Genomic DNA, 24,979 nt, shown 5'->3' with positions numbered 1-24,979 from the left:
AAATTCTGGATCAAACTTAAGTGAACTGCTGATTTTACAACTACATCAATCAAGATTCTGAATTGACCCCTTAAATATTAAAGTAACACTTTTTCCTTTCATTTTCTCTTTTTTTTCAGAAATCATATTCAAACTTGTGCTATTTCTGTTATTTTCTGCCTTTGAAGTAACTCTTTTGATTGTGTGTGTGTATGCATGTACATGTGGACATTTAATGACCTCCTGTGAGGCAAGCCAAATTAGCCCAAGAGGAACACATTACTTTATTCATTCATTTAGTCAAAAATATTGTCGGACTTCCTGGAAGATGGCGGCTTAGTAAGATGCGCGGATCTTAGTTTCTTCTCCAGGACACCTACTAGGGGAGTAGAAACAATACAGAAAGCGCCCAAAGCCACAACAGAGATAAAAAAGACAGCGTACCCCATCCTGGAACGGCTGGCTGGCTGAGAGAAGCAGCTCGGGTGAGATCGCCGAGGCGCACGGGCCTTACCGGGCGGGTTGGCAAGCGGCCGGAGTTACTCCCTTCCCCCTTCCCGGGCCAGCTGGGAGAATTGCAGAGGTGGTCCCCTGAAACCAAGGCGACTGGCGCCCACACCACGCGCAGCCCCCGGACCAACTGAGAGAATTGGATCGGAAACCCCCAGGCCGCGGAGAACGGTGACCCCGTGACTCCCGGGGAACGTGCACTCTCTCGGGCGGGTCGCTGCCGCTGGCGCCCTCCTGCCACGCTTGTTGCCCAGGGCCGACTAGGAAATTCGGACGGGCTCTTTCCCTGGCTGCGGCGACCAGCAACCCTCCCTGCGTTCGGACACCCTCCCTGCGTTCGGACCCTGGGCCGGCTCAAGCCGCTTCGGCTAGCGAACCCCCAGGACGGCGAGAGTTTTCCAAAGTTTAAGGTCCCACAGCACCTTTTACTGGTGGGACCCGCAGACAAACGTGTGCCACGAGCGCCACCTACTGGGCAGGATAAGAAAAACAGAACCCAGAGATTTCAAAGAAAAATATTACAACCTTGCTGGGTCCAACACCAAGAGAAATCTGAATAAATGCCCAGACGCCAGCAGCAGAAGATAACTGTCCACGCTCAAAAGATTGAGAATATGGCTCAGTCAAAGGAACAAACCAATAGCTCAAATGAGACACAAGAGCTGAGACAACTAATGCTGAATATACGAACAGAAATGGAAAACCTCTTCAAAAATGAAATCGATAAATTGAGGGAGGACATGAAGAGGACATGGGCTGAACATAAAGAAGAAATAGAAAAACTGAAAAAACAAATCGCAGAACTTATGGAAGTGAAGGATAAAGTAGCAAACATAGAAAAAATAATGGATAGCTACAATGATAGATTTAAAGAGAAAGAAGATAGAATTAGTGATTTGGAGGATGGAACATCTGAATTCCAAAAAGAAACAGAAACTATAGGGAAAAGAATGGAAAAATTTGAACAGGGTATCAGGGAACTCAAGGACAATATGAACCGCACAAATATACGTGTTGTGGGTGTCCCAGAAGGAGAAGAGAAGGGAAAAGGAGGAGAAAAACTAATGGAAGAAATTATCACTGAAAATTTCCCAACTCTTATGAAAGACCTAAAATTACAGATCCAAGAAGTGCAGCGCACCCCAAAGAGATTAGACCTAAATAGGCGTTCTCCAAGACACTTACTAGTTAGAATGTCAGAGGTCAAAGAGAAAGAGAAGATCTTGAAAGCAGCAAGAGAAAAACAATCCATTACATACAAGGGAAACCCAATAAGACTTTGTGTAGATTTCTCAGCAGAAACCATGGAAGCTAGAAGACAGTGGGATGATATATTTAAAATACTAAAAGAGAAAAACTGCCAACCAAGACTCCTATATCCAGCAAAATTATCCTTCAAAAATGAGGGAGAAATTAAAACATTCTCAGACAAAAAGTCACTGAAAGAATTTGTGACCAAGAGACCAGCTCTCCAAGAAATACTAAAGGGAGCACTAGAGTCAGATACAAAAAGACAGAAGAGAGAGATATGGAAAAGAGTGTAGAAAGAAGGAAAATCAGATATGATATATATAATACAAAAGGCAATATGTTAGAGGAAAATATTATCCAAACAGTAATAACACTAAATGTCAATGGACTGAATTCCCCAATCAAAAGACATAGATTGGCAGAATGGATTAAAAAACAGGGTCCTTCGATATGCTGTCTACAGGAAACACATCTTAGACCCAAAGATAAACATAGGTTGAAAGTGAAAGGTTGGGAAAAGATATTTCATGCAAATAACAACCAGAAAAGAGCAGGAGTGGCTATACTAATATCCAACAAATTAGACTTCAAATGTAAAACAGTTAAAAGAGACAAAGAAGGACACTATATACTAATAAAAGGAACAATTAAACAAGAAGACATAACAATCATAAATATTTACTCACCGAATCAGAATGCCCCAAAATACGTGAGGAATATACTGCAAACACTGAAAAGGGAAATAGACTCATATGCCATAATAGTTGGAGACTTCAACTCACCACTCTCATCAAGGGACAGAACATCTAGACAGAGGATCAACAAAGAAATAGAGAATCTGAATATTACTATAAATGAACTAGACTTAATAGACATTTATAGGACATTACATCCCACAACAGCAGGATACACCTTTTTCTCAAGTGCTCATGGATCATTCTCAAAGATAGACCATATGCTGGGTCACAAAGCAAGTCTCAACAAATTTAAAAAGATTGAAATCTTACACAACACTTTCTCGGATCATAAAGGAATGAAGTTGGAAATCAATAATAGGCAGAGTGCCAGAAAATTCACAAATACGTGGAGGCTCAACAACACACTCCTAAACAACGACTGGGTCAAAGAAGAAATTGCAAGAGAAATTAGCAAATACCTCGAGGCGAATGAAAATGAAAACACAACATATCAAAACTTATGGGACGCAGCAAAGGCAGTGCTAAGAGGGAAATTTATTGCTCTAAATGCCTATATCAGAAAAGAAGAAAAGGCAAAAATTCAGGAATTAACTATCCATTTGGAAGAACTGGAGAAAGAACAGCAAGCTAACCCCAAAGCAAGCAAAAGGAAAGAAATAACAAAGATTAGAGCAGAAATAAATGAAATTGAAAACATGAAAACAATAGAGAAAATCAATAAGGCCAGAAGTTGGTTCTATGAGAAAATCAATAAGATTGATGGGCCCTTAGCAAGATTGACAAAAAGAAGAAGAGAGAGGATGCAAATAAATAAGATCAGAAATGGAAGAGGAGACATAACTACTGACCTCACAGAAATAAAGGAGGTAATAACAGGATACTATGAACAACTTTACGCTAATAAATACAACAATTTAGAGGAAATGGACGGGTTCCTGGAAAGACATGAACAACCAACTTTGACTCAAGAAGACATAGATGACCTCAACAAACCAATCACAAGTAAAGAAATTGAATTAGTCATTCAAAAGCTTCCTAAAAAGAAAAGTCCAGGACCAGATGGCTTCACATGTGAATTCTACCAAACGTTCCAGAAAGAATTAGTACCAATTCTCTTCAAACTCTTCAAAAAAATCGAAGTGGAGGGAAAACTACCTAATTCATTCTATGAAGCCAACATCACCCTCATACCAAAACCAGGCAAAGATATTACAAAAAAAGAAAACTACAGACCAATATCTCTAATGAATACAGATGCAAAAATCCTCAATAAAATTCTAGCAAATCGTATCCAACAACACATTAAAAGAATTATACATCATGACCAAGTAGGATTCATCCCAGGTATGCAAGGATGGTTCAACATAAGAAAATCAATTAATGTAATACACCATATCAACAAATCAAAGCAGAAAAATCACATGATCATCTCAATTGATGCAGAGAAGGCATTCGACAAGATTCAACATCCTTTCCTGTTGAAAACACTTCAAAAGATAGGAATACAAGGGAACTTCCTTAAAATGATAGAGGGAATATATGAAAAACCCACAGCTAATATCATCCTCAATGGGGAAAAATTGAAAACTTTCCCCCTAAGATCAGGAACAAGACAAGGATGTCCACTATCACCACTATTATACAACATTGTGTTGGAGGTTCTAGCCAGAGCAATTAGACAAGAAAAAGAAATACAAGGCATCAAAATTGGAAAGGAAGAAGTAAAACTATCACTGTTTGCAGACGATATGATACTATACGTCGAAAACCCGCAAAAATCCACAACAAAACTACTAGAGCTAATAAATGAGTACAGCAAAGTAGCAGGTTACAAGATCAACATTCAAAAATCTGTAGCATTTCTATACACTAGTAATGAACAAGCTGAGGGGGAAATCAAGAAACGAATCCCATTTACAATTGCAACTAAAAGAATAAAATACCTAGGAATAAATTTAACTAAAGAGACAAAAAACCTATATAAAGAAAACTACAAAAAACTGCTAAAAGAAATCACAGAAGACCTAAATAGATGGAAGGGCATACCGTGTTCATGGATTGGAAGGCTAAATATAGTTAAGATGTCAATCCTACCTAAATTGATTTACAGATTCAATGCAATACCAATCAAAATCCCAACAACTTATTTTTCAGAAATAGAAAAACCAATAAGCAAATTTATCTGGAAGGGCAGGGTGCCCCGAATTGCTAAAAACATCTTGAGGAAAAAAAAACGAAGCTGGAGGTCTCGCGCTGCCTGACTTTAAGGCATATTATGAAGCCACAGTGGTCAAAACAGCATGGTATTGGCATAAAGATAGATATATCGACCAATGGAATCGAATAGAGTGCTCAGATATAGACCCTCTCATCTATGGACATTTGATCTTTGATAAGGCAGTCAAGCCAACTCACCTGGGACAGAGCAGTCTCTTCAATAAATGGTGCCTAGAGAACTGGATATCCATATGCAAAAGAATGAAAGAAGACCCATCTCTCACACCCTATACAAAAGTTAACTCAAAATGGATCAAAGATCTAAACATTAGGTCTAAGACCATAAAACAGTTAGAGGAAAATGTTGGGAGATATCTTATGGATCTTACAACTGGAGGCGGTTTTATGGACCTTAAACCTAAAGCAAGAGCACTGAAGAAGGAAATAAATAAATGGGAACTCCTCAAAATTAAACACTTTTGTGCATCAAAGAACTTCATCAAGAAAGTAGAAAGACAGCCTTCACAATGGGAGACAATATTTGGAAATGATATATCAGATAAAGGTCTAGTATCCAGAATTTATAAAGAGATTGTTCATCTCAACAACAAAAAGACAGCCAACCCAATTACAAAATGGGAAAAAGACTTGAACAGACACCTCTCAGAAGAGGAAATACGGATGGCCAAGAGGCACATGAAGAGATGCTCAATGTCCCTGGCCATTAGAGAAATGCAAATCAAAACCACAATGAGATATCATCTCACACCCACCAGAATGGCCATTATCAACAAAACAGAAAATGACAAGTGCTGGAGAGGATGCGGAGAAAGAGGCACACTTATCCACTGTTGGTGGGAATGTCAAAGGGTGCAACCACTGTGGAAGGCAGTTTGGCGGTTCCTCAAAAAGCTGAATATAGAATTGCCATACGACCCAGCAATACCATTGCTAGGTATCTACTCAAAGGACTTAAGGGCAAAGACACAAACGGACATTTGCACACCAATGTTTATAGCAGCATTATTTACAATTGCAAAGAGATGGAAACAGCCAAAATCTCCATCAACAGAAGAGTGGCTAAACAAACTGTGGTATATACATACGATGGAATATTATGCAGCTTTAAGACAAGATAAACTTATGAACCATGTAATAACATGGATGGACCTAGAGAATATTATGCTGAGTGAATCCAGCCAAAAACTAAAGGACAAATACTGTATGGTCCCACTGATGTGAACGGACATTCGAGAATAAACTTGAAATATGTCATTGGTAACAGAGTTCAGCAGGAGTTAGAAACAGGGTAAGACAATGGGTAATTGAAGCTGAAGGGATACAGACTGTGCAACAGGACTAGATACAAAAACTCAAAAATGGACAGCACAATAATACCTAATTGTAAAGTAATCATGTTAAAACACTGAATGAAGCTGCATCTGAGCTATAGGTTTTTGTTTTGTTTTGTTTTGTTTTGTTTTGATTTTACTATTATTACTTTTATTTTTTTCTCTATATTAACATTCTATATCTTTTTCGGTTATGTTGCTAGTTCTTCTAAACCAATGCAAATGTACTAAGAAATGATGATCATGCATCTATGTGATGATGTTAAGAATTAATGATTGCATGTGTAGAATGGTATGATCTCTAAATGTTGGGTTAATTTCTTTTTTTCCGTTAATTAAAAAAAAAAAAAAAAGAGAAGGGATAATTGGAGATGAAGGGATACAGACTGTACAACGGGACTGGATATAAAAACTCAGAAATGGACAGCACAATACTACCCAATTGTAATGCAATTATGTTAAAACACTGAATGAAGCTGCATGTGAGGTATAGGTTTTTTGTTTTTGTTTTTTTTGTTTCTTTTTCTTTCTATTATTGTTTTAATTCTTGTTCTGTTGTCTTTTTATTTCCTTTTCTAAATCGATGCAAATGTACTAAGAAATGATGAATATGCAACTATGTGATGTTATTAAGAATTACTGATTGTACATGTAGATTGGAATGATTTCTAATTGTTTTGTTAATTCTTTTTTTAATTAATAAAAAAAAAAATCAAAAAAAAAAATATATTGTCTGTCATATATTTTATACCAATATAGTATTTTGGAGGAATTACAAGAAAACATAAAATAGGATCCTTCTTATCCAATTTAGACAGTTTTAGGCAGTTTTCTTGTTGGTTGGTTGATTTGGCTTGGATTTCTTTACTTTTTCAAATCTTTTTAATTTTTCTGATGTTAACTCACTGTACTGAAATCTATTACTGAAAAAGTAAAAGTTCCACATTGTGTTAGCTAGTGTTCTCTAGAGAAACAGAATCAGTAGGAGCTATCCATAGATACAAAATTTGTAAAAGTGTCTCACGTAACTGTGGGGATGCAGAGTCCAGGGTCTGTAGGGCAGGCGCAAGTTGGCAACCAATGAAGGTCCTCAAAGAACTCTCAAGAGAGGCTGGATGGGCAACCATGGGAATGGAAGAGTCCAAAATCCATAGGGCAGGCTCTGAAGCTGGTGACTCCAACGAAGGGTCTGGGCAAACTTCACAGGAGAGGCTCACCGGCTGAAACAGGAAGAATGACTGTCTCTTCTGAATCCTCCCTAAAAGCCTCCCAGTGATTGGATTAAGCATCACTCATTGCAGAAGACGCTCCCTGTAGCTGATTACAAATGTAATCAGCTGTGGATGCAGTCAAAGTAATCATGATTTAAGTCCATGGAATGTCCTCATAGAAGCAGACAAGCCAACGCTTATCCAACCAGATGACCGGGCACCACCACCTGGCCAAGTTGACACATGAACATGACTGTGACACCCATAATCCCACCCCCAAAGATAAATGCTATTAGAAGTTAATATATGTCCTTCCAGACTTTTTTCTTATGTTCATGTGCACATGTGTGTGTTTAAAGACAAATGGAATCAAGTTACATACATTCTAGTTTGCAACTTGCTTTTTGTTTTTCAGTTTGTAATACATTCCCCAAAGCATTTATAATCTTTGAGGAGAGACAAAAACAGCCCACATAGAAAAGTACAAGAGTATACTATCTAGAAAAACTATCTTTCAGAAGAGAGAAATCAGTGTGTATACTTCTAGAAAAACTATCTTTTGGAAGAGAGAAATCAGTGTGAGCTTGGGTCTTCAGGAAAACTTCCTGGAGGAGTGGGAGCCTAAGCTCAACCTTGGAGAAAAGGATTTAAATTACCATGAGTTTGGGGTAAGGGTGGGGAACACTTTGATGAGGGGGAGGAAAGGGTCAGCAAAGCAATGGCAGGTGAAACAAAGAATAATCTGACTTAAGCAAAGAATATTTGTTAGATTGTAGTGAGAACAATGGGTGACTAGGTAGAATGGACCAGATTATGGTTTTGTTTGGAAGCCAAACATTTGAACTTAAATTTGATCAGTGATCAGCTGAGAACCATTTATTTAATTTTAAGAGGCAGAGGAAAGAAAGTGGTCTGGGGATGGAGGAGGCCTGCTACAGTGAAGTTTTATCATGTGCCAGAGCCTTGTCTATATGTTTTTCTTTATAGTTGCTGTACCCAGGGTGGTTTGGGAGAGGAGGTATATATGGAAGGAACCAGCCAGGAATGTGTTGCAGTACTCTAGGCCCAAAATGATGGCCTTTGCAATGGGGTGTAAAGGAAAGGGAAATCTGACAGGTTTTTTTTTTTTTTTTTTTTTTAGGTAAACTCATTTGACTCTTGGGTAAGGGACTCTACTCAGTTGCAACTCACTCATAAAGCAGAGTGAGCAGTCACTGGGGTACCAGGTTGTCTCTGTAACTATCCACACAGATTAATTCTTGAACCTTTTCTGCACCTCATCTTCAATACCAAAAGTGTGTCAGGATGGTTCCTTAGTTTCTTCAGCATTCTGGGAATTTACTAATCTGTTAGTAGGTATTCTTCTGCAAAAGGATCACAACAAACATACATAAACCTACACAGGGCAGTGCGACGGTGGCTCAGTGGCAGAATTCTCACCTGCCATGCCAGAGACCTAAATTCGATTCCCGGTGCCTGCCCATGCAAAAAAAAAAAAAAAAAAAAAAGCCTTACATGAACATTCTATAATTCAGATGTTGTCATGTTGCTGGATGCTGCCACCAGCCACTTCATTTGATTTTCAAGTTTTCGAGTTCAGCAACCAATTCCTGTCTAACATGAGGTACTCAATGATTAACCATTAGCATTGTGCCTTTTACATGCAGAAAGGACTTCGTATTTCAATTTTAAGACTAATCAAAATAATAATAATAAAAAAAGCCAAGGTGGAAATGAGAGCAGATAAGCTTTCATCCTGGTTTGAAAGTTATGTTCTGTGATTCTGTTTTGCTGAAAAAAACATAAATGTCATGTGTCTTGACAAACTGCCAAGAGGTATGCCATCACTAGTTTCTATAGACTTTAAGTATGTTTCAGTGAAAGCATGCAGAGAATTTAAATGGAACAGCATGCTACATATGTAATTCAGCTTTATATCTCAAAATGGTAGAAGCAGGGGCAAACAGTGATTGTCATTGCCGAAAATATTTTTCAAAGACACAAACAACTTCAGTTATGTCAAGTGAAGTCAAAACTTTTCACCAAAAATTCTATGTGACAGATATATCCTGAGAGTCTGTTGTGTTCAAAATACTGAGCAAATGAGTTATACTAGGTATTACATCTGTAGAGATGAATGCTTCCCTGTTTTCATTTTAGTAAGACCCAGAAAATAAATTCATCTGGCATATTTCTTTCTTCTAAGTTTGCTTTACAATAACCAGAAAAAGCTATAACTTCTTGGTAGGGAGATACTAGTAGCATATTCTCTTTTACATTTTTTAAAAGTTATTCCAGTTGAATTTTAAAGCATTATTGAGTGTTTAGAAAATTTTAGGGACAAATTTTTCAAAAGTATTTTTTCCATGTATGTTCCTATAGTTTAATACTTTGCTTGCTATTTAAGTTCAAACTGAGAAAACTCTCTGAGTATGTTTGTATATTTTTATGAGTATTCAAGAGCACTGTTGGTGAAACCTAAAGAAACCAAGTAGTGGTCTGCAGAACTGACAAGCACAAGATGAGCTGGACTTGCAGATATAAGAGCATGACTAATCTGAAGATGACCTTACATTTATGTGGCAGTCCAAGATGAAGACAGCATTGCACAATTTGAGAACATTCAGTAAGAAGAAAACTGTGATAAACCTTCAGTGATTGTTCAGACCTTTTTATTTCAGTGTTTAGTGTTGTCAGTGTCCTGTGTATATATCTTTTTTATTCCAGTTTTTTATTCCAAATTTTACTTCTAGCTTTGCCTGTTATTAGCTATGTGCTTTTAAAGTTATTTCACTTTTCTAAATCTCAAAATCCTCAACTATAAAGTGGAGCTATTAAAACTATTTATCTTAAAGATTTTTAGAGGATCAAGTGAGATCACATTATATATGAAGAAATCTTTCGTAAATTATGCTGCTCTATGTAAATAGTAAGCATTGTTACTCTGATTGTGCTGATTTACTAGGATGATTTTTTTCCTTACATATTTTTCCAAATATTTCTTACAGTACCAGGAATAGAAATGGACCACAATTGTGCATTTAAATATGGATTGGAATGGGTAATCTGAATGGAGGCATCACAGAAGATAAAAGCTAGATGTATTTACTGTTTGGCCAATGTGTTGATGTTTTATGGGTCTTTGGCTTTAAAACAGCCTACCTTCTTTATTATTCATATAATTTGATGACAAAATTTGCAGTCTTGGTCTTATATCAGCCAGTTAAGGATTTAAATGCATTCCTTAATTAGTCTATCCATGTATCCAGTCATACAACAGCCAGCAAAGGTTTCTTAAGGTTCAAGTAAATCTAAACTAGGCATTGGTCTGGCACTGAGATTATAAAAGTGAAACATAGTTCCTCTCTTTAAAGAAACATAGACCATGAAGATTAGATGTTTACTGCCTTTTCCAGCTGTTACGATAACAGTTTATGTTAGACTGTGTTCCAGAAGCCTTGATTCTTGAAGACAATTGTATAGCAATAGAACTTTTACAATGTGACTGTGTGATTGTGAAAACCATGTGTCTGATTCTCCTTTTAACCAGGGTATGGACAGACGAGTAAAAAAATAAGGATTAAAAAAATAAATAAATAATAGTGGGGAGAAGGGGTAAAATAAACTGGGTAGATTAAAATACTGGTGGTCAATGAAAGGTAAGGGGTATGGGATGTATGAGATTTTTCTTTTTGCTTTTTATTTCTTTTTCTAGATGCAAATGTTCTAAAATGATCATGGTGATGAATACATAATTATGTGATAATATTGTTTGTACAAGCCACTTATTGTACACCATGTATGAACTGTGTATGTGAAGATTTGTCAATAAAAATATTTCTATAAAAAGATAACAGTTTAAAGAACAGAGATAATCAGATACTGAATGATTTAGGTCCTTCAATAAGACCAAATTTGGTCCCTTTCTTGTGGCTTTTGAAATAATTCATGGGGACAAGGGAGAAGTAAACAGAAATTAGCATGATGAGCATATCTGAGTCATCCTAAAATTCTAGCTAGTGTACATAACTAAAAAAATCTCTGATTCAGTGTTGGGCTTATTTGACCATGCAGTGAATAGCATGCACATGCTATATCATGTAATAGTAAGGACATTAGTATTAGTGGAAGTGCTTCCTAACTTTTTTTTACATCATAGCATACATGAAAAATGATAATATTTTTTGGTAGATTGAGATAAATGTCCAAGGCAATTCATAGCTAGACACCACCCTGTAGGCTCTGCTGCCTCAGCCTTGCCTGACATACACAGGGCTGAGGGAAGTCAGTTTCTCTACACACATGTGACATGTTTGCCACACACTAATGCACTACCAGATATAGTGTAGTTTGTAAAGTCTGCATTGATTATCTCTAGGTTGTATATTCTTTGCTGACTCAAAGCCTTACTAATTTATTTTTCTCAAGAATATTTTGTGCATGTTAGTTCTAGTGCCAACATGGTATTTTTGGTAAGATGTATGGAATTTAGAGGATCCCAAAGGAAACCATTTGAGTAAAAAAAATTAAAACAAGTTGGAGATAGCTTTTTATAATGAAAGTAGGCTGACTCAAGAATTGAGAGTCATGGGCTTCAGTCTTGGTTTGGTTACTTTCAGCAAATCCCTTCTCTCTTAACTTTAATTTCATTATCTTTAAAATAAGGGGAATTGTACAAGATGAACTTTAAGCTGTCCTCTAGTTCTAATATACCATGATTTTGTACTGTCTATAAATCTTTGCTATTATTGAGTCAATCACTTTACATTGAGTGTTTCTTTGCTGAGTTCAAGGCTCTGGATAACTGGCTTCTAATGCATAACCTTGGCCAGTTTCTTGGGGCTTCTTAGATCAGTTACTGCTTAGATACTGAAAGAATTTAAAAGAAACTAAGGGAAGGAAACAGGACAAGATGGTGGCATAGGCAGGTGTAAAATTTACTTAGTCCTCCAAAGCAGCTAATAAATAGCCAGGAACTGTCTGAAACAGTGGTTTGGGAAGTTATCCATAGCTGGACACACATTGTACCCCAATCTGAAATGGGTGGAAGAGCAGAGATACAGCAAACAACCAAACTACCAAACTTGGGAGGCTGGTCCTCCTCCTTCACTGGCATGGCAGACTGTTGGAAATACTTCCCATTGGGAAAAAGAATCAGTTTCTACTAGGAGCAAAGGAAGGTAGCTCAAACAAGCTCTAGTTTTGGTTTTAATTAACAAATTTGTACTGCTGAATATAAATTCTGAGCACAAATAAACCCAAAGAAAGCAAGAGAATAACCTTGAGGTCTCTACCTGCAAAGAGGAGAAGGAACAGATGATAAGTAACAAGAACAAAAACAAAAGCTTGTGGAATCAGTAGAGCTCAGAATACTGGAAAAGAGCTGTGCCCCAAGAAAAGGGGCACATGGAGCCAGATGCCAGCTCTGGCTCTTGACTAGTGAACCCTGGAGGCTGGGGACTGGCTCTGAAAAGTGATTTTATTTATTTTCTCTCTTTTCTTTTCTTTTTTTTTTTTTTAAGTATTCTCAGTAGCTCATTAGATAAAACCTTATACATTTTCAATGGTCAGTACTGACCCAGGCAAGGGCAGTTAAAATAGGTCTGAGAGATAAAGTACCAAGTCAAGTGTAGGAGATAATTCCCTAAAGGATGTGTCTTCCCCAAGAAAAGGGAGGAGTCAGCTCAAGTTGTTGCCCTCCTTTAGAGAATTCAGACCCCAGGGGCTGGGAATCAACAGCCTAAGCTTGCCTTCCACCTCAGCCTCTGTCTCAGCCACAACCCAGGCAGGGACAGAAGTAGCTGAAAATTAAAGGCACCATACCACTTTACACCATGTGGGGAGCATGGGCTAACAAGCACCACCTGATGGGCAGGATAGGAAAAGTACAGAATCTAGAGGCTCCACAGTAAAGTCAGACAACCTACTGGATCTCATCCTCAGGGAATCTTTATACTGATTACATCCTCCTCGTGAGACCTGGACCTGCCTTGTCTGGGAATATCTGATTGGAGTCAAGCATATCTGGGTAGACCCTCCTCAAAACGTTCTATATAGGCTGGGCAAGAACCAGAAAAACAAGAGCTAAAAAATTCTCATCAGTTAAACAGAAGCTATGCTAGAGGTCTAAAATAAGTTGAACTGAATACTAAAGACCAGATAGAGGACAAAGTCAACCAGGAGGAAAACCTTAGGTAAAACAGTGAAAACAACCTCCAGAATAAACTAATCAAGAAAATCAGATGCCTAGACACCAGCAAAAAAGTGTGAATCATACTGGCAAAAAAAAAAAAAAAGATGTGGCCCAGTCAAAGGAACAAACTAACAGTTTAAAAGAGATACAGGAGTTGAAACAATTAATTAAAGATGTTTAAATAAGCATGCTAAATCAGTTAAAAAGCCAGATCAATGAATTGAGGGAATATGTGGTGAAAGAGATGAAGGATATAAAGTAGACATTGGGTAACCATAAGAAGAACTCAAGAGTTTGAAAAAGCAAGTGGCAGAACTTATGGAATGAAAGACTCAATGGAAAAGATGAAAAACATAATGGAGACTTACAACAGCAGATTTGACAAGGCGAAGAAAGGATTAGTGAAGTAGAGAACAGGGCATCTGAAATACTACACACAAAAGAAAAGATAGTGAAAAGAATGGAAAAATATGGGCAGGGTTTCAGGGAATTGAATGGCAACATAAAGCATACATATATACATATTATAATTGTTCCAGAAGGAACAGAGTAGGGAAAGGGACAGAAAGAAAATAATCACTGAAAATTTCCCATCTCTTATGAAAGACATAAAATTACAGATCCAAGAAATGCAGTGTACCCCAAACAGAATGGATCCAAATACACCTACTCCAAGACACTAATCATATTGTCAAAAGCCAAAGGCAAAGAGAGAATTCTGAAAACAGCAATGGAAAACTGATCCATCACATACAAAGGAAGTTCGATACGACTGTGTATATAGCTCAGCAGAAACCATGGAGGTGAGAAAGTAGTGGTATGATATATTTAAGATACTGAAAGAGAAAAACTGCCAACCAAGAATTCTAAACCCGACAAAACTGTCCTTCAAAAATGAGTGAGAGTTTAAAATATTTCAGACAAACAGACACTGAGCAAGTTTGTGAACCAGAGAGCTTCTCTACATGAAATATTAAAAGGAGCACTACAGGCAGATAGGACAAGACAGGAGAGAGGTCTGGAGAAAAATATAGAAATGAAAACTATCAGTCTATTTTTAAAAAAGAATTTTTAAAAATTAGATATATCAAAGTCATGATGCATGCAACAATATGGATGAAACTTGAGGACATTATGTTGAGTGAAATTAACCAGAAATGAAAGCACAAATATTGTATGGTCTCACTGATATGAACTAACATTAATAGCAACTTTGAGAGTTCAAGTCACAGACACTTGTTGTGCCAGTTTGAATCTGTGGTGGACCCCAGAAAACCCATGTCCTTTAATCCTAATTCAATATTGCTGACTGGAAGCTTTTTGATTGTTCCCATGGAGATGTGGCCCACCCAATTGTGGGTGGAAACTTTTGACTAGATGACTTCCATGGAGGTGTGTCTCTACCTATTGAAGGTGGGGTTGCTTACTGGAGCCCTTTAAGAGGGAACCATTTTGGAAAGAGCTACAGAGACCTTTGGAGCTGAAGAAGGAATACCCCCCCAGGGGAGCTTCATAGGACAAGAAGCCGGGAAAGAAAGCTAGCAGACACCATCATATTCACCATGTGCCTTTCCAGTTGAGAGAGAAATCCTGAACCACAGCCTTCTTGAACCAAGGTTGCCTTAGATTGGACATTTCTACAGCCTTGCTTTAGTTGGAACATTTTCACAGCCTTAGAACTGTGGACTTGCAACTTAATAAATCCCCCCTTTTAAAAGCCATTCTGTTTCTGGTATACCGCATTCTGACAGCTAGCAGACTGGTACACGTTATCAGAAGAGGGTAGAGATTGGGCATTTAATGCCGAAGGAGTACAGAATGTTCAACTTGTATGTGATGGATCACTTTTTTCTTGCTGGTTTCGGAATTCTCTATCTTTTCATTTGACAATCTGATTAGTGTCTTGGAGTTGTTCTATTTGGACCTATTTGGTAAAGATCCAGAAATGTATAGCACAGTTCTACCTAATGGTTGCACAATATTGTAAGTACACTGAACAAAACTGAGTATGAGTATGTTTGTAAGAGGAAGGCCAGGGGCATGAATGACTCTAGAAGGAAAGAGAGAAGATAAAGGCTGGGACTGTGTAACTTAGCAAAACCTAGAATGGACAATGAGGGTGATTTAAATGTACAAATATAAGAATGTTTTCACATGAGGGAGAACAAATAAATGAATGTCCAGGAGTATAAGGTGTTGAAAATGGGATGGGATACAGAAAAATATAATAAGTGCAAACTGGAGTATATAGTTATCAGTAATATCGTAATATGCTTCCATTAAATGTGACAAAGTTAATATACCAAAGCTAAATGTCAATAAAAGGGGAATATAAGGGAAGGGTATGGGATTCTTGGTGGTTGTGGTGGTTTCTCCTTTTTATTTTATTTATTTTTGTTCCTCTTCTTTGCAAAGAAATGAAAATGTCCTCATAGATTGTGGGGTGAATGCATAATCAATTATTATTGATTGTTTACTTAGGATAGATAGTATGGTGTGTGAATTAAACAGTTTAAAAATAAACAGAAAGTTACAAGTGCTGAAGAAAATGTGGAGAGAGTGGTATACCTAATCTTTACTGGTAGGGAAATAGAATGGTGCAGCCCATCTGCAGTGTGGTAGTTCTATAGATGGCTAAGTATAGGGTTGCTATATGATCCTGCTAACCCATTATTAGGTACATAGTTGGAAGAACTGAAAGCAGGGGCACAGAGGGACATTTGCACATTGGTGTAATACAATGTTCATGATTTGCAATGGATGGAGGTGGCCCAAGGGTGCATCTACTGATGAATGGAAGGGTGAACTGCAGTATATACATAAAATGGAATGTTGAGTGGCTATAAGAAGAAATGAAGTTATGATGCTACTAGATGAATGAACCTTGAGGACAGTATATTGAATGAAGTAAGCCAGAAACAATAAGACAGATTTATAATGCCCCACTAATATGGACTAACTATAATGTGCAAACTCTGAGAATTGAATTCAGGAGCCTAGGTTATCAGGGGAAGGCTTATTGTAAAGGTTCCTAGATTGTAAACTCTTACAGCAGTCACATCTGTTCCTAAATTGTAACTGTTATTTCTAAATTCTGAGATGCTGAACTCTTTGTGTTTAATCTGGTCATTCTCTGGAACTTTGGGTATGTGTTTGACACCGAGACTTGGAGCTAGAGTTCTGCAGCAATGAAAGTCAACCTTACCCCATTCAACAACTGTTAAAAGAGCTGAAAAGGAGATCAGTCTTCAGTTAAAGACATGAATGAAGATTATCTGGTTAGGATTAAGGTAAATCAAAATACAGGGTAAAGGATGATTGCGGTTTGGCCCAACCACTAAACTATCGGGGAACCTCTACTCCTCAGCTTTTCACTGCTTGCTAGACGACACTGCCGCACGCAGAAAAGGGGCTCGAGCCGGGGGTCTGGGTCCAAGGGGCGCGCACAGGAGACCTCGCTGCGGGTCTAAAGGACTGAAGGCCAAGTCAATTAAGGCATGAAGCGAGGTAGCTTTATTGTTGGTAGACGCTTATGCCAGGGCCGCCAGTAGCTAAAGACCAGGAGGCTGGGTGAGCCCTGGATTATATACAGTTTGAGGAGAGGCGGAGTTAGGGCGTGGCCTCCAGGGGAGGGTAGCCAATCACACAGGGAGGACGGATGAGTGACTGTGACCATAGAGATGCTGTTCCTGAGTGTACTTGTAGCAGTGGATGTTGGGCAGGTGGAGGACTAAGGAGAAGGCCAATAGGGTTAAAGAGACAAGACTGCATCATCACTAGTCACCGGTGAGGCTTGTAATTCAGAGGCTTAGAAGAACCGGAGGTGCCAAAATGGCGAGGGAGGGAGACAAAGAGACTAAGCTACCAGGCCAAGAATAAAATTATGCCACAGATGATACCTGTTGTATTTTAAAACTTCAGCTTCTGTGTGAGACCAAAGGAAGAGATGGTGCAAAATTTGTTTTCTATAGCACACTAATTTAACTTGTATGGTCAGTTTATATGAGCACCATAATTACATGGAACTTGAATAGGGAGTGAGATCTTGATTTGTACAGGTTGGTGTGTTGCTCCAATACATCCCATAGTAATCTGGGCAGAATACCAAAAAAAAAAAAAAAATGTGTTTGCAAAGCCCCCTTGAGGGACTGGGGGAAAAGGTGGAAATATGAAATTTCCCCACCTGGGGAAGACTTGATATTTTTATAGGCATTGGGGATTACCAATTTAAAAGGTCAAGCCCTAGATTTGGGGGCTTGCCTTAATGAAATTTATTTCTGCCAAGGAGAAACTACATATAATTATATGACTACATATAATTATGCCTAATAGTCACCCCCAGAGAACCTCTTTTGTTACTCAAGTGTAGCCTCTCTCTCTAGGCCAACTCTGCAAGTAAATTCACTGCCTTCCCCCACATAACTCCCAGAGGTGTAAATCTCCCTGGCAATGTGGGACCTAATTCCTGGGGATGAGCCTGGAGAGGTGTGAAGGAAGCAAAGTTAGCTGTAATGATTGCAAGTCTTTCAGATGTGAATGGGTATCTTTAAAATAGATGATAGGCTTTGCAGTTTAAAATCTTCAACTAGCTAAACACTTCATTTAGTTAAAGTTAACTGGTAAAGTTCACTTAGGTAAAGTAACTCTGGTAACCTTAACCTCTAAGTTTTCCTTACTTTCATTTCCAGAAACACTTATTTTCAACAAGAGTGCCAAGTACATTAAATGAGAGAAAGAACAAATAATCTTGGGAAAACTGGTTGCACAGATGCAAAACAATGAAGTCAGACCCCTATTTCACATCACATAGAATAATTAACTAGATATGGATGAAGCACCTAAACATAAAAGCCAAAACCATATAACCCTTAGAAGAAAACATGGGAGAAAACCTTCATTACCTTGGATTTGGAAATGATTTCTTAGATATGATATGTAAAACAAAAACAACAAATGGAAAAAACAGATGAGCCAACTTCATTAAGTTAAAAATTTTCATGTACCAAAGGACATTATCAAGAAAGTTAAAAGATAACACATAGAATGGGAGAAAGCAAAAAGACAACCCAAATAAAAATAGGCAAGTAACTTAATAGACATGATTCCTAAGAAGATATACAAATGGCTAATAATCACATAAAAATATGTTCAACATCATTAGTCATCATGAAAATGCATATCAAAACCTCTATACCACTTCACAAACTAAAAACAAAGAAAGAAAAGAAAATGAAAGTGTTGGCCAGGATGTAGAGAAATTGGAACCCTTATACCATGTTAGTGGGAATGTAAAATAATGCAGCCACTGTGGAAAAGTGTGTCAGTTCCTCACATAAACAGAATTGCCATATGATCAGGCAATTCTGCTTCTGGATATATACCAAAAGAATTGAAAACAAGAACATGAACAGACACTTGTACACCAATGTTCATAATAACATTATACACAATAGCCAAAAGGTGGAAATAGCCCAGTTGTCCATCAGCAGTTAAATGGAAAAACAAAATGGGTATATACATGCAATGAAATATTATTTCAACCATAAAGAGGAATGAAGTTCTGATATATGCTATGAAGTGGATGAACCTGAAAGAGTTTATGTTGAATAAAAGAAGCCAGACAGGAAAGGACAAATCTTGTATGGTTCCACTTATATGAAATATATAGGTAAGCAGATTCATAGAGGCAGTGAGTAGATCCATGGTTACCAGGGGCCAGGAGGAGAGGGTCAGGTACCTGCTTAATAGATACAGAGTTTCAGTTTGGGGTCATGAAAAAGTCTTGGTAAGGTTTGTGAAGATGATATCACAACCTTGTGAATGTAATTAATACCACTGAAATGTACAGTTAAAATAGGAAATTTTGTATTATGTATGTTACCCCAATTAAAAAAAAAGAATCCCTTTAGAAACTTCATCTTTTTCTTAATTATGTAAATCCTCTCTAGCTAGTATGTATTGGGTGTATGATGAGGCAACCTAGTAATAGAGAGTAACATAGAAGACCTGAAGTAATGTGTTGATAAGCAAGGACTGGCTGCATTATGGTGATAGCTATTTGTCCAGCTCGTAGAATAAAGCAGTAGCATTCCTCCATTCAGCAGTGTTTATTGCTTCATTACCTTGTGTCATTTTCTAGGATTTGGAAATTCAAACTCGAAAGGTTTTTGCCATAGTCAAGTGTGTGTGTGTATGTATTCACACATACAAATATATATAAATGATAGTTTTTATCAATCGTGGGGTTTTTTAATAAACATATTAGTAGCTGATTTATTATATCCAAAACACATAAATAAATTCTCCCCTCCTTGCTTCCTACGTTCCATCAGCAAACTTTTATTGAGTCATGTTAGGCACATTAAAAAGGACAAAACTAAATCATTCATTCAGATATCAAAAAACTAAGTACATAAAAATTCACCCAATTATATATACCCTCAAGGACACATAGTATTTCTGTTACATGCACAAGAGGGCACATTTGCATGTACACATGTATAACGCTTGCTTGTACATGCTCCAAAACGATATTTGAACCTAGAGGGTAAATAAGTCAGAGAAGTCTGGTTTTGTGTCTGCCGGTGCTTATATGTATTTACGTGAGTATGTGTATGTGGGAGAGAAGGAAGGAAAGAAAGTTGAAAAGCAGGAAGGAAGGGAAGGAAGGAGGGATAAACAGTCAGTGGTCTTAGGAAAAAAACATTGTAGTGAGTAAGTTTTACCTTAACTTCCACCACTCCCCTTAACTTTTCTGTACTGATCTGCAGCTGGTCCACCATTATTCATTCTGCGAATTGACTTCTCATTAAAATTGAGTACTCACTCAAATCAAGCAAACAAACAAAAAAAGGACTAACTTCAATTTAAAATAAAACACAGCAGTATCCACAGAAGTTATAAATAGTGCTATTATATGCTCCAACAACTACAGTAAAGGTAATTGGTTGAAAGCCCTTCCAAAGCAGGAAAAAAAATTTAAATCTCAGGGATATTTTTTCTTTTACTAGTCAGAAACTCATTCCAAGAAGTACCAGCCTGTCTCATTTCAAAATGCTTCCTTTGCCAAGGAAGTGGAAGTGGTCATAATCTTTCCCACCAAACTATGAGTGAATTATAATTATCCTACCTCTTGTGGAACAATGAAGCAGCAAACATCTGCTATACTGAATAAAAAACCCACAAGTGAAACTATACCGGTGTGAATCATACCTGGACTCAGATTAAAGGATTTGTATTTTACCTTGTTTCTTTTCTTTGTAATTTTAAATAGGGATTTTTTAACTCTGGCTTCATGTTCTCAGGGGAAATATATGAATTTCACTGGCTAACTCCTGTTTTAGCATTGAAATGTCATAGCTTGAAGGCATATGGACAATTGTAGTAATAATGTATCTGTTTGGTTTGCTATTATCACAAGATGGTTTTCTTTTTCTTTAAAAGAATGGTACAGTTAAGAGAATTTACTTTAGTTTTCTTTTCCACTCTAATGACAATAATAGAAGAACAGAAAATGGTGTTTTAAACTTTATTTCTAAAGAAACAAGCTTCACACCCACTATTACTTGATGATTTTATACATCATGTTAGTTATGGTAGTCCTAAACTTTTCACCTAGAGTACAAAATAAAAATGGTGCTTCATTTCTAAGATTTAGCTGTGAAAACAAAAGTAGTTGTCACCTTGCTCTAAAAAAATGCGGGTCTTTTTATTTTTATCTATTAGAGAGCAGAAAGACAAACACGGGTGATGGATTCAGCGCAATATGCAGAATTTTGTGAAAGTCGACAATTAAGTTTTTGTAAGTAAACATTTAATTCTGCTTAATTATATGTATGATAGACGTGTTTTACAGATGTGCTGGAGTATTACCTGATCTCTATTCCTTAGAAATTGGTGGATTTAATATATGCATAGTTATGACTGGCACAAAAATAGCCTCTCTATTGTGAAAGGAGCCTATAAAAGATTTTGCTTCACTCTGCTGTTTTGCAATTAATAATATAAAAGATTATAAAGAGTGCTAGTAATACAAAGGGAGCCCCATGTTAATTACTCACATTGCTTTTGGTCAGAAAAAAAATCCATTTTTCTTAATATTCCCATTTTAATTTCTTTTCAACTTTCTTAGTCATATTTAGACTACTGTTGCTAATTGTATGTGACCCACAATGAACCTTAATAGCCATGACATTTAAAAATCTTATATTAATTAATACATTTGAAAATTTCCCTTTATTTATGAGTACTCATTCCCACAAAGGAACATATCAGTAGTCACTTCCATTTTTGTCTGTAACCTCCTTCTGTGGCATGCATTCAATATTAGCCAAATTCATTAGTTCATGCTCTTTCAATACTAATAACATAGTGATAAAATTAGTGCTCTCCTATCATTGCACGCCAGCTTACTAAAAGTGCATAAAGGCTCATGATAAATCGTGGGCTAGATTGTGTAACAAAACATCCTTACAGCAATAGTTCAGTGATGACTAAGGCTCCTGGGGTAAAGGCCAAAGAGAGAATGTGATAAAAAGTCCAGTTAAAAATATGACAAAATAGCGCATGACCCTGGTCTGAGGGATTATACACACAATGATGTCTTTAAATGAAAAGCCATTATGTGGTCACAATACAATGTATTTGATTTGGAAAAAAGAAAATGAAAGCTTCATTTATAAATCATAAAGTGCAAATAAATGATACATTTCAAATAGTGTCTCATGTAAATGTCAGTAAAATATAGGAAAATATGTTTTGGAAGATTTTTTTCTAACTAAATATATTTTTTAATGTGACTAACAATTTGGCATCATATATCTATGAAGCTTAAGTAAATGACACTTCAGATTATGGAAATTTCAGCAAATGAGAGGTTTTTATATTATAACTTTTATGTTTAAAGTGGCATTCAAAAAAATAAAGTAATTAAAAAATGGCATTCAAGTCTTTCATAAGTATAAATCTCCAGTATATAAAGTAACATTAAGTGATAATGATTTTTGTCATATTTTTAAGTTAATTCACTTAGAGGAATAGAAATGCTATTTCACACTAAAACTAATACTTTTAATTTCCTGAAGTCTGAAGTATCCTAATATTCCTTTTATTTGAAAGTCAGATTTTTAGTAACACTTCAGCTGTTGTCTTTAACTCAATAATAAACTATGGTAGATTAAAATGAGTGATTTCCATTTCTAAATAGCTATAGTATAAACATTATATTATTCTCCTTTTTTTTTCTTTAAAGGAGATGAGTTTAGTCATTTAAAAATATTGTATGGTGCCAATAGCTGCTTCATTATGAAATCTTGATGGAAGAATTTGTTTCATATGCCAAAATGCCATGGTTGGGAATGCTACAATTCAAGTGGGTCAGCAAATCAGAAACCATTCCCACACTAATCAGAATGTTAGACTCTTTACTTTCCTCTCTCATTTTGATAAACTTGAATATAGGAGCCATAATCCATCTATATGTCATAGCATTTACCAATTGAGATTACTGGTACATGTTTATTCAGTAACTCTGACTTTATAGGCTAAGCTGCTTACATTTACCAGTCTTTTGTTTTTATATTTATATGTCAGATGGTCATTTCCCTTGCAGTCTTTTTTAACATGATATTAATATTGCTTCACCAGTTTTCATTTAATTAGAATTTGTCTAGTAAATCTCCTTCCAATCCTTTGCTTTCAACCTTTGTTTTATATGTAGCTTTTCTAAACTGGTAATATCTAGGTTTCCTTTATAACTAATCTGATGAATCTGTGTATTTTTTATTGATTAATACAGTTAATTTATTTAATAAATGATACATTTGGGTTTATATATGCTGTCTTATTTTGTATTTTCAATTTGCTGTGTGTTTTATTTACTTTTTCTATGTTCTCTTCCTTTTCTATATTCTATTTGATTGATTGGGTTTTTGCTCATCATTTCCTTTTTCCTCTACAAGTTAGGATATTATACATTCTATTTCTATCTATTTTGTTGCTTCCTTAATTTTTTAAAATACGTATCCCTTATGTATCCTTTTAAATCCCTTAAAATTTTAAGATTAATGTTTTAGCTTCCTAGGCTCCCCAAAACAAATAATGTGAAAAGGGTCAGGTTAAACAATGGGAATGTATTTGCTCATGGTTTTGAAGCTATGAAAATATCCAAATCAAGGCAGTGCTTTCTTCCTGAAGACCAGCTACCAGCAATCCGTGGCTCCTCTGTCAAATGACAAGACTCATGGTAGCATCTGCTGGTCTCTCACTTCTCTTCCAAGTTTTGATGCATTCAGCTTCTTGGTTCTGTAGCTTTCTCTCTGTGTGTCTGGATTTCATTCTCTTATGACAAAAACCCTCTAGTAATAGGATTAAGAGCCATCCTTATTGAAATGGAACACACCTTACCTGAAATAACCTTATGAAAAGGTCCAACTTAGAATGGAATCATACCCATGGAAATGTATTAGATTTAAGAACATGTTTTGGGGGGTACATATAGCTCTACACCACAACAGATAACAAATACCTAAACTTCCCTTCTCAACCCAATTTTGCTTTTCCTGAAGATCTTTAAGTGCTTAATGCAGTCATTTTTGTTAGAAAACAGCCTTATTTGGCTCTCATATTTGAATGATAGTTTAGCTGGGTAGGAAATTTTAGGCTGATAAAACATCATTTTATTGTCTATTAGCCTCTGCTGTTGGTAAGAAGTCTGCTGCCAGTCTATTATTCTGTATTTTGCCTCTGGACGAAACTGAGAAAATGAAGGTAGTACCACTAGACCCTTTAGTAGATGGGATATGAAGGAATGAATAGGATGGCAAATAGTTCGTACCTAATAAATATATAGAGAAGGAAGTGAAGAAGGAACCTCTACTACAGAAGATTTCAGGGAAAGCTATGTCCTCTGAGGAAGTTTTTAAGGCAAAAAAAAAAGAACTTGTTTTTGAAGAGGCTGAAGTTGAAGAATTTCCTTAGAGTGCAATGAACATTACAGAGGGTCCTAAGGGAAGAATTGGGAGTGGAACGAATAATGAGAAAGGGTAGGTTAGAAATCATGAAATAGTATAAAGGAGTGAGAGAATGGAATACTGAAACAAACTAGAATTTTGCTGGTAAGACATTTTGCCTTCTCAATGGTGAATAAGAGATAAAATTATGTGAGTTTTTTTTTTTTTTTTTTTTTTTTTTTGCATGGGCAGGCACTGGGAATTGAACCTGGGTCTCTGGCACAGCAGGCAAGAACTTAGCCACTGAGCCACCATTGCCTGCCCTATGTGAGAATTCTAAAAACTTAAAAATCCCATGTGAAATTGTTATGTAAAGTTGTTTTAATTCTAGCACAGGTTTAAAACACAAGCAATACCACCAAGCTCATAATACAGGTACTTTTGGCCTTTGTTTAGAGAATCTAAATATCTAAATTGTTGGTCAATTTCTAAATTACCCTTTCTCCTGATATGTTGGGAAGAAGGGGGTGGAGAAGGAATTAGTTCATTCTGAGGTCCCCTTACCTTTTAATGGAAACAAATTGTAATGGCTAGGTTATCTGTGCCTCTTTCTCTGAAA

At 36.6% G+C, this 24,979-nt stretch overlaps 1 protein-coding gene across 7 annotated transcripts in view; it reads left to right on the top strand.

Annotated features, from left to right (window-relative positions):
- SUPT3H (SPT3 homolog, SAGA and STAGA complex component) overlaps positions 1 to 24,979 on the top strand; it is a 654,143-nt gene that overhangs the window by 524,373 nt on the left and 104,791 nt on the right. For all 7 annotated transcript variants that reach the window (XM_077161959.1, XM_077161961.1, XM_077161962.1 and 4 more), the window contains one exon: positions 21,137 to 21,212. In XM_077161959.1, the coding sequence (XP_077018074.1) occupies positions 21,137 to 21,212 (76 nt within the window). The remainder of the gene's footprint in view (positions 1 to 21,136; positions 21,213 to 24,979) is intronic.

Source organism: Tamandua tetradactyla, chromosome 5 (assembly GCF_023851605.1).
Source record: "Tamandua tetradactyla isolate mTamTet1 chromosome 5, mTamTet1.pri, whole genome shotgun sequence".
Lineage (NCBI taxonomy): Eukaryota > Metazoa > Chordata > Mammalia > Pilosa > Myrmecophagidae > Tamandua > Tamandua tetradactyla.
This window is presented reverse-complemented; position numbering and strand designations above follow the sequence as displayed.